The sequence below is a fragment of the Staurois parvus genome, unplaced genomic scaffold (assembly GCF_062004578.1).
Source record: "Staurois parvus isolate SC_StPar_1 unplaced genomic scaffold, SC_StPar_1.0 ptg001830l, whole genome shotgun sequence".
In the NCBI taxonomy this organism is placed as follows: domain Eukaryota; kingdom Metazoa; phylum Chordata; class Amphibia; order Anura; family Ranidae; genus Staurois; species Staurois parvus.
In genome coordinates, this window is record NW_028319626.1 from 903,774 (window position 1) to 915,000 (window position 11,227).

Consider the following 11,227-nt stretch of genomic DNA (forward strand, 5'->3'; position numbering starts at 1 on the left):
GTACATAGCAACCCAATCAGGATTTGGGTCCAGTGTAGTACAATCTGTACATATGTCAATGCGTCAATCTACAGTGATATCATACACAGCGGATGAGGACAACATTGGGCTTGAGGCTCACCTCCATAGAACAACACAGCACTGCATCTTCCTTCACGTCATAAGACTGTAACAGCTGGGAAGACAGAAACGTGAAAACAGAAAGTTAGACATTCATAGAGCTGTCAAGTGTCTAGTTAAGCAGCACTCAGAGGTCTTCTCCCACCCAAGCCTGTGCCTGGACAGTGAAGGAGAAGCAGTAGCACACTGATGAACTCATCTGTCACTGCGCTCTCTCCTCCTGTCAGCATGCTCTGTATTAGATCAGCAGCAGTGCAGTACAACTCTCTGGATTCTTGTGCTGCTTCTCCCTGTCCCAGACTGAGCTCTACTGTAGAGTGGATTGCAAGAGGTGGATACCCGGTCCAATTCAGGTACTTGCACCATTTCCATTTTACATTTAATAATGTATTAATAAATACAGAGCTACAATAGGCTGTGTCTTTTATATCTGCTGGGAGATCAGCTTTAAACAAATGTGCCAACTCTTATTGAGTAAATCTGCATTTTGGTGTCTCTGTAGAGGGGAAGGAAATACTGCACCAATGGGAAAAACCTTTCAAACAACAGATCCTATCCCCAGGCTGGGCCAGAGGGTCTCAGGGAGGGCTTACAGACACATTTGTTTATTTAAAATAATAAACACATCATACTTACCTGCTCTGTGCTCTGGAACCTCCTCTACTGGAGTCCCCCCCCCCCCCCAATCTCTCTTGGTTCCTCCTCTTCTCTGTGACATAAGAAGATGCTTGGTATGGTGGCAAACCTGCAGACTCGCTCCTGAGCCAGGCTGTGTGCACCCACATAGAAGATATATTTGAAATATATTTTAAAAATATTCTTCTCAAAAATATTGACATATATTTGCAATGCTACAATTTTGGCCGTATGTAATGTATATATATATATACACACACACACATATACATACATATACACACATACATATATACACGCACACATATATACATACACACATATACACACACACACACACACATATATATATACAGTTGCAAGTAAAAGTATGTGAACCCCTTGGGTTTACGTGGAGTTTTGCATGAATTGGGCATAAAATGTGCTCTGAACGTCATCTAAGTCACAACAATAGAAGAACACAGTCTGCTGAACATAATACTACACAAACATTAGATGTTGCCATGGTTTAATTGCACATAACATGTAAGCATTCACAGTGCAGGGAGGAAAAAGTATGTGAACCTTTGGACTTAATAACTGGTTGACCCTCCTTTGGCAGCAATAACCTCAACCAAACGTTTTCTGTAGTTGCAGATCAGACCTGCACAACGATCTGGAGTAATTTTGGACCACTCCTCTTCACAAAACTGTTTCAGTGTAGCAATATTCTTGGGATGTCTGGTGTGAATCGCTCTCTTAAGGTCATGCCACAGCATTTCAATGGGGTTGAGGTCAGGACTCTGACTGGGCCATTCCAGAAGGCGTATTCTGTGCTGTTGCAGCCATTGTTTTGTTGAATTACTTGTATGCTTTGGGTCATTGTCCTGTTGCATCACCCATCCTCTGCGGAGCTTCAGTTGGCGGACAGATGGTCGTACGTTTTCCTGCAAAATGTCTTGATAAACTCTGGAATTCATTTTCCCATCAATGACAACAATCCGTCCAGGCCCTGAGGCAGCAAAGCAGCCCCAAACCATGATGCTCCCTCCACCATGTTTCACAGTGGGGATGAGGTTTTGATGTTGGTGTGCTGTGCCTTTTTTTCTCCACACATAGTGTTGTGTGTTCTTCCCAAACAACTCAATCTTGGTTTCATCTGTCCACAGTATATTTTGCCAGTAGTGCTGTGGAACATCCAGGTGCTCTTTGCAAACTTCAAACGTGCCGCAATATTCTTTTTGGACAGCAATGGCTTCCTCCGTGGTGTCCCCCCATGTACTCCATTCTTGTTTAATGTTTTCCTTATTGTAGATGTGTCAACAAAAATGTCAGCATGTGCCAGAGATTTCTGTAGGTCTTTAGCTGACACTCTGGGATTCTTCTTTACCTCATGCAGCATTCTGCGCTGTGCTCTTGCAGTCATTTTTACAGGACAACCACGCCTAGGGAGAGTAGCAACAGTGCTAAACTTTCTCCATTTGTAGACAGTCTGTCTTACCGTGGACACATGAACATCAAGGCTTTTGGAGATACTTTTGTAACCCTTTCCAGCTTCATGCAAGTCAACAATTCTTGATCGTAGGTCTTCTGAGAGCTCTTTTCTGCGAGGCATGGTTCACATCAGACAGTGCTTCTTGAAACCAGTAAACCCAAAACAGGTGTGTGTTTTTTTAAGGGCAGGACAGCTGTCAGCAACACATCCAATATCATCACACTGATTGGAGTCAAGGTTGGCTCACTCCTGGCTCCAATTAGCTCTGGGAGAAGTCATTAAGCTAGGGCCTCACATACTTTTTCCTCCCTGCACTGTGAATGTTTACATGTTATGTGCAATTAAACCATGGCAACATCTAATGTTTGTGTAGTATTATGTTCAGCAGACTGTGTTCTTCTATTGTTGTGACTTAGATGACGTTCAGAGCACATTTTATGCCCAATTCATGCAAAACTCCACGTAATCCCAAGGGGTTCACATACTTTTTCTTGCAACTGAATATACACACACACATATATATATATATATATATATATATATATATATATATATACACACACACACATATATATATATATATATATAGATATATATATATATATACACACACACACATATATATATATATATATATATATATATATATATATATATATATACACACACACACACACACACACATATATATATATATATATATATATATACACACACACACACACACATATATATATATATATACACACACACATATATATATATATATATATATATATATATACACACACACACACACACACACACACACACACACATATATATATATATATATATATATATATATATATATATACACACACACACACACATATATATATATATATATATATATATATACACACACATATATATATATATATATATACACACACACACACACACACACATATATATATATATATATATATATACACATATATATATACACACATATATATACACACATACACACACACACACTGCATGTTGAAATGCGTATTTTACAAAATATGAAAAATATTTTTAAATGCATTCCAAAAATGCAGATTTTTACTTTTAAAGACATACAGTATATTTGAAATGTATGTTTAAAAATATTTTTCATATATTTTGTAATGAAAACACATTTCAACATGATAGATATATATATATATATATATATATATATATATATATATATATATATATATGTATTGAAATATATTGAATATGGCCAAAATTGTATCGTTTCAAATATATGTCAATATATTTGGGAAGAATATTTTTTAAACTATATGGGGCGTCCCCCCTCCTCACAGGGTTTGATTGACACCAGCATTCTGCTGGTGTCACTGCGTCCTGTGAAAGAGAGGGAGAGACCAGTGCAGCTGCAGACGAGCACAGCGCTGTTTTAAGATAAGACTTAAGTATGGGGGGCTGGGAAGAGAGTTGAGGGGGCAATACAACTAGTGGGACATTTTTTGTCCTAATGCAGGGAATCCATTAAGGTAAAGAAAGCGTCTAGCCTTTAAAGCCACATTAAACATAGTGTAAAGCCCTGCGAAGAATAGAAGACTGTAGTAAGCCCCCTTCAGTTTTATAGCTCAGCCCAACCACCGTCATAGCCCTACTTTTGCTCATTATCTTGATCTTCATTTAAATGCAAAGGAAAAAAACCCCCAAAAAGACATGCAATAAAAAAAGAGGAATGAATGTACTGAATATGATCATTACTTGTATTTTTTTTTTTGCAACAGAATGTTATCCGATAACATCAGCTAAATCAAAGGCCAGATCTTGGTCATTCTGTCACCTCCCCGCGGCTGCAAATCTTTGTATCCCTCAAATAGTGCAAACATACCCACATGTGGTGAAACGTTTATTTCCCAATATCTGCTCGGTAATCTAAGAAAGAAATCTTGAAACAGACTTACAGGTTATCTATAGAAACATAGAGCAGCTAGGCAGACAAAGTGGTCCATAAAGCACCCCAACCCCCCTTTAAATTTTTTTTCCTTAACCCTTTTGAGTATATATGCTGGTCCTCTGCATATTTAAACTCACATACTGTTCGGGTCCAGGCAGATATAAACAGCCACCATGTCACCCAGTTATGGATTCTTACATGAATATATTTTTACAAGCTTAGATAAGTACATGCATATGTCTTCATAACTCTGACTGGGCATTGATAAAGTAGGGAAGGGTTAGGTGCAGGGGCGGACTGACAACTCATGGGGCCCCCGGGCAATAGGAGATCATGGGGCCCCTGTGTCCCTGCCCAAACTCAAAACAGCCTATGAAAATGGTACCAGGGGCATCTCATGGGGCCCCCTACTGACCCCGGGCCCTCGGGTAGTGCCCGAGTTTCCCAATGGTCAGTCCGCCCCTGGTTAGGTGTCACTGGGACTGGATGTAAACTTTCCCAAGGTAGGAGTATGGACAGAAATTTAAAGAGAAATTTGGTCAAAACTCTTTTGTCCCTACTTCTCTTGTGGGTCACAGAAATGCACTTAGTTCTGCACTCCTGTGACCCAGATTTAGCAGACAGTGGGTAAAAGCCTGCTGCTGGTTGACGTCACTGAGCTGGTCCAGGCTATGCAGGGTTTCCGACAATAATGTCAGGATCCATCCAGATGCCGGACCAGCAGCCAGCTCAGCCTCTCAGCACGCCTCTGAAAGCCTGAGCCAGCCGCTCCCACCCCCTCCACAGCCCGGTGCTCCAGTGAGTGCTGGAGGGGCAGAGCAGAGAGCCGATGGCTGACAGAAAGGACCTGAGGGATCAGCAGTCTTTGATCACTCCGTTTTCAGTGTACAGCTGGCGGGGGACACATGCAGTATTGGACCAATGCTGCAGCCATCTAGAGGAGTATGATCATTTGTTTGACATTCTCACACTTCTCTTTTAAAACCTGACTCAAAAAACAAAGTCTGGGTTATATGTCCACTTTTAGGTAAGTTATTGACTGTGGCACAGATAATGGATTGCCATTTTTCTCTGACCACAGGAACATGATCTCCAAATGGAGCACACACAAGTGTTTGGTAGGTCTTCCCACTCCATTCGGAGATCATGTTTCCTGTAGTACGATTTCTATGAATGGCAGAGCTAGGTAGAAAGGGTGGGCATGGTCTCAATGAGCCTGTGACAGCCGCTAACCCCCACTGCACTGGAAGATTGAAGTTGCAGGGGTGGGGTGGGGTGGGAGCATGGATGGAGGAGGAGGATTTCTACTAACAAAAGAGGAATCAGCACAAAGGGGACATATTCTACTGACTGTAAGTTATGAGGCTTGGTTTTTTATTTTTTTTATTTTAGCTACACTTGGGCTTTATTGTGGATATAAACCCTCACTGAATTAATTTGCTAAAACATGGTGTACCATAAACAACTGCCATTTAATCCTTTGCTGCAGCTCAGTGTTGCTGATCTCCTGCACTCTCTGCGCAGTCACTTCCTGTTTACATTCACTCCAGTGATGGCTGAATGGCATTTCTTAGGACGGGTTTCCCAACAGTGACATGTAGTCTCCACCGACATTTATTTGACAGAGTGTAGTCACCCCAACAACAACAAAAAGTGCCTGAAAAGACGTCAACGGCAGGATCACCTGGCCTTACTATAAAGCATGGCTCCACCCAATGGGGGAAAGCCCACTTTAAGGCCTCGTCCCCCGCTCCCCATTAAGAATTGACACCTTTGGGGAATGGGTACCCTTTTTTTGACAGGTACCCGCTCCTACTTCAAAAAACAAAAAGTGCCTGAAAAGACGTCAACGGCAGGATCACCTGGCCTTACTATAAAGCATGGCTCCACCCAATGGGGGAAAGCCCACTTTAAGGCCTCGTCCCCCGCTCCCCATTAAGGATTGACACCTTTGGGGAATGGGTACCCTTTTTTTGACAGGTACCCGCTCCTACTTCCTCTGCAACTGCCTAGGAGATTGGAAGCGGAAGTTATCTTCCCCCCCTCCCTCTCCGCAGTCTTCTGGGACACGCGACAGGTCCCAGAAGACTACGGGACCATTCACAAGGCACAGCTCTATTTGCACGTGTGCAGTAGGTACCTGGCTGTGAAGCCGCAAGCTGTCATAGCTCGGTACCCACACTTAAGATGCCGGAGAGAAGACGGCCGGTAAAACCAGCTGAGGTGAGGACACTGCTGGATTGAGGGACAGGTGAGTGCCTGTTTTTTGTGACAGTTTTTGTAGCTGCTGACTTTTATTTTTTTTGTACATTTTGGCTGGAGCTCTACTGCAGATATTGATATTTGAAAAAAATTCTTTATAACAGACAAGAACACAATGATATATGAGATTTTACATGAATATTACTAAGTTTGGGCTTATATATTCATCACCCTAAGAAGTGGCCCAGCTCTCAGCAAAGGGATTCTTCTATAGCCAGACAGCAGCTTTGTGTTCTAACCCATGGAAAAAAGGAATCTACTAGGCAAGACGTGCTGGAGCTGAAGGAAACAAATGTAGAAGTCATGTCACCCGGAGATGGAAATAAAGGAATCTGATCAGTTTCCAGTAGCAGATAACTGATGGGGTCAGCATGAGAAGTCAGAATGTTCCGAGAGATAAGCATGTGAGAAAAAGCATCAGCAAGCTTGTATCCCTAGAGCCTGGCCAAGGCTCCATGTCTGTGACAACATGCCCTCCTGTAGGTGGCCTCTCTGTAGAGGACAGTAAGCCGATTCTGAGCTCCATATGTCCAAATCTTATGCCATATAGAACTCATTTTTTTTTCCCGGTTTAAACAGAGAGAAAGAGAGACATGTAAACATGTATGCATAGGTATAACTTGGTGTTACTATGGTTGCATTGTAGCCGCAATGAAGCGGGTTTAGATCCTCGAAACACGTTGGATTTTTTTTTCTTTTTATTTTAATAACCACCAAAGAAAAAAACCAGTCACCTACCCAGGTCTATACCTGGCTTTTTAAACAGTGAACATAAAAGGCTTCACAGATTAAAAAATAGAACTATCCAGCTCAACTTGCCAGCCTACCCCTAATAATGGCTATTGTCGGCAAGGAACATGGATAAGTATAACTTATCAAAGGAGGGGGATCAGTTATACTTATCCATGTTCCTTGCCGACAATAGCCATTATTAGGGGTAGGCTGGCAAGTTGAGCTGGATAGTTCTATTTTTTACTATTTTAATAACCAACATTATACATCTAAATCATTATTATAAGAAGGTACCACTTTTTTTTATCTTTAGGTGCTGAGCATGTTTTTCACTTCATATGCATCTCCTGCATGCAATATTTGATACCTTGGCATTGCATACCAGGCTAATTTCTCCTCGACCCCATTCCTATGTTCATGCTTGAGAATTGGATAACATATATGGTGTGTGCCTTGTTTTTGGATCTGCAGACTTGTTATGGGATGAAGCATGGCAAAAGTGTTAACAGAACCTCATATTTTGTAATTTTTTGGCAACCAATTTAAACCAATGCACTGATTTTCAGATCATAGTTCTTCTTTGTCAGATATAAGTAGGACCAGGTATTAAAGCAGAATTCCAGCATTAAACTGTTTGGTACTAGGCAGGCCCATGATACCTATGGCTTTCAGGAAGTAAGCTGAATGATGCTGGCCATCATTTAACATGGAAGGCTACGGACATCTAGCGCAGAAAGGACTTACTGTGGGGATGGGGAAGTTGTGGATTTAAGGAGAGTATTGCAGTATACCTTTTTTTTTTTTTTTTTTTTTTTTTTACGGATCTAAGATTTTTTTTTTCCCCTGAAATTCTGCTTTAATGATGGAGATATCTCACAGTAACACTGGCATCAAGCCAAACCCTTCACACAATGGTGACCATTACCTCTCTAAGGCAGGTATAGATAGGGCACACGAGGACTCGGAAAGGCTCCCCCGCGCTGCTTCTCATGGTGCCAAACACCTCGCACAGGAAGGTGATGAAACCCAGCCAGCTCTCCACATCTGATTTGTGCAGCTCTTCTCGAACAGAGAAATCCTTCTGCAAAACACAAACAGACAACATCAGTAAACCGCCACCAGACAAGGCATCAGAAAGAGGAACTTCGGTGGAGGCATGCTGCAAAACAACAGGAACTTGTGTCAAGGACTTTTACTTCGGTTTAGAGACGAAGAGCAGAAGAGGAAACCAGCAAAACCAAATGTGGTCAATAATGTCTCTTGCACAGAATGAGACGGTTTGACAGTTTATCTGTGTTTTGGTGACAGTTATTGCATCACATAGACACGACTTCTAAAGAAGAACAACATGGAGGATACTTCTAAAGAGCAAACAAATATTGTATTTTGGTAAGTGCATGGGGTTAATGCCTGCAATGATAGTATTCAGTATACAAATTCCTTTTTTTGTAGGCCCTGCACAGTTATTGCTAAAGGAGATGATCTCAGAGGCATCTATAGAATTCAGCTATAGTTCTCACAAGTTTCCCGATTTCCCAGATGATCGCCTTTGTAATGCGTGAATGACCAGTACACTTGAAACCCGGACAGCTTACTCCGCATGCGGCCTCCTCGCAACCTCTTACCTCGCCTGCCGTGTTCGCACACATGTGGAGGACAAGGCGTGAGCTTGTACCGCTGATGTTCAGCATATGTCAGGCAGAAGCTCAGCTGTAATTATCAACTTTTCAACAAGTAGATGGGACAGATTTATAACCAAACAATTAGGTTAGCCAGCTGAGGAGAAGCCGGATCACAGAGCTGACTGCACCCCTGCTGAGGAGGGGAAACACTGAGAATTGGAAAAAATAAAAAGAGACCGGCTCGGTTTTCTATATTAGATAGACATATATACTAAAGCTACATCCATGCGTGAGATATATATATATATATATATATATATATATATATATATATATATATATATATATATATATATATATATATATATATATATCTATCTATCTATCTATCTATCTATATATATATATATATATATATATATATATATATATATATATATCTATATAGATATATATATAGATAGATAGATAGATAGATAGATAGATAGATAGATAGATAGATAGATAGACAGACAGACAGACAGATAGATAAGACAGAGAAAGACAAGAGAGAGAAATAATGACAAAGAAAGAAAAAGCAGGACAGAGAAAAGAATCAGAGTGGCAGAGAAAAATTGAGACAGAGAAAGAGTGACAGTCACAGAGAAAAAGAGAGAGATAGAGATATTGAGAGAGAAAAATAAAAAAGGAGTGATATTGACAGAGAGAGTGATAGTGACAGAGAAAAAGAGGGAGGGTGATAGTGTAGTGACAGAGAGAGAGAGAAATAAAGAGAAAGAAAGAAAGAAAGAAAAAAAGAAAGAAAGAAAAAAAGAAAGAAAGAAAGAAAGAAAAAAAGAAAGAAAGAAAGAAAGAAAAAAAGAAAGAAAGAAAGAAAGAAAGAAAGAAAGAAAGAAAGAAAGAAAGAAAGAAAAAAAGAAAGAAAGAAAGAAAGAAAGAAAGAAAGAAAGAAAGAAAGAAAGAAAGAAAGAAAGAAAAAAAGAAAGAAAGAAAGAAAGAAAGAAAAAAAGAAAGAAAGAAAGAAAGAAAAAAAGAAAGAAAGAAAAAAAGAAAGAAAGAAAGAAAGAAAGAAAGAAAGAAAGAAAAAAAGAAAGAAAGAAAAAAAGAAAGAAAAAGAAAGAAAGAAAGGAAAAAGAAAAAAAGAAAGAAAAAAAGAAAGAAAGAAAAAAAGAAAGAAAAAAAAGATAAAGGTGAAAAAAAGAAAGAAAGAAAGGAGTGATAGTGACAGTGTGGGAGGAAGAGAGAATAGCTGCAGATACTAATAGAGATTGATACAGAGAGGGACAGAGAGTTACACAGTAAATGGATGGATGGATGGATGGATGAATGAATGGTCATTGAACCTGTCGAAGTCATGCAAGCCTGTAATCACAGAGGGCTCTCAGCAGCTTTAATCAGACAGGACTCCATAGGACACTCCGGGCCCCACACCATGTATTTTTGGAATGGCTGATAGAATGAGGGAACAGTGCGTGATAAACTCCCCTGTGGAAAGTGATATTTGCTCTCCATTGCAAATAGACCCCTTGTTGAGAATTAGAAAGAGCCAGGGTACCATCTGCATCAGCAAGGGCAGCCAATTTAAAAAAACAGGGCAGACTGAGCTATCGTGGGTCAACACCTTGAATGAGGGACTTAACAGTTACCATTTACTGAAGCCTTGATGTTGTCTGATTTACCCTTATTGGTAAATGGATTGTGCTGCAAATTTCTTGCGGGGGGTTCTCTCTCTCTCTCTCTCTCCTTTTAGGTCCAATTACCATTTAAAAAAATATATAAAGACTTTATGCAATTAGATTTACATCAGCTTCAAGTGCTTGCTGCCCACCCACCACCAGGCAAAAGCAATGCAATCATAAATTGGAAGCACAGTTACAATCATAGAGAGCCTATTTTGGATCTTTTAAAGAATGTTCAACTATATGGCCAAACACAAGTGAACATCCCTCAAATAACTGAGCTCTGGTGTTTCCAGTGAAGGGGACTGTTAATGTTACAGCATACAAATATATTTAGAACAATTGTGCATATCCAACCTTGTGGCAACAGTTTGGTGAAGGCCATTTTTTGTTCCAGCATGACTGTGCCCCTGTGTACAAAGTCATCTCCATATAGATTTGGTTTGATACATTTGGTGTGGAGGAACTTGAGTGGCCTGCACAGAGCCCTGACCTCAATCCTACTGAACACCTTTGGGATGAATTGAAACATGTCAGGTCTTCTCAACCAACATATCTACAAAGACATGGCTTGACCAGTTTGTTGTGGAGGAACTTGAGTGTTCTGCACAGAGGCTTGACCTCAATCCAACTGAACACCTCTACAATGAACTGGACCACCTATTAAAAGTCGGGTCTTCTCATCCAACATTAATACCTGACCTCACAAATGCCCTTTAGGCTCAATAGGGAGAAAACCTAACACATTCCAAAC

General features: G+C 40.3%; 1 protein-coding gene across 3 annotated transcripts in view; it reads right to left on the reverse strand.

Moving 5' to 3' along the window:
• Positions 1-11,227, reverse strand: part of CTIF (cap binding complex dependent translation initiation factor) — a 402,276-nt gene that overhangs the window by 18,868 nt on the left and 372,181 nt on the right. For 2 of the 3 annotated variants that reach the window (XM_089664081.1, XM_089664080.1), the window contains exons 11-12: positions 8,098-8,253; positions 122-175 (exon numbers count right to left, since the gene is read on the reverse strand). In XM_089664081.1, coding sequence (XP_089520207.1) covers positions 122-175; positions 8,098-8,253 — 210 coding nt within the window. Of the gene's footprint in view, positions 1-121; positions 176-7,450; positions 8,254-11,227 lie in introns of those variants that run through there. The other variant, XM_089664082.1, reaches the window with a different exon arrangement.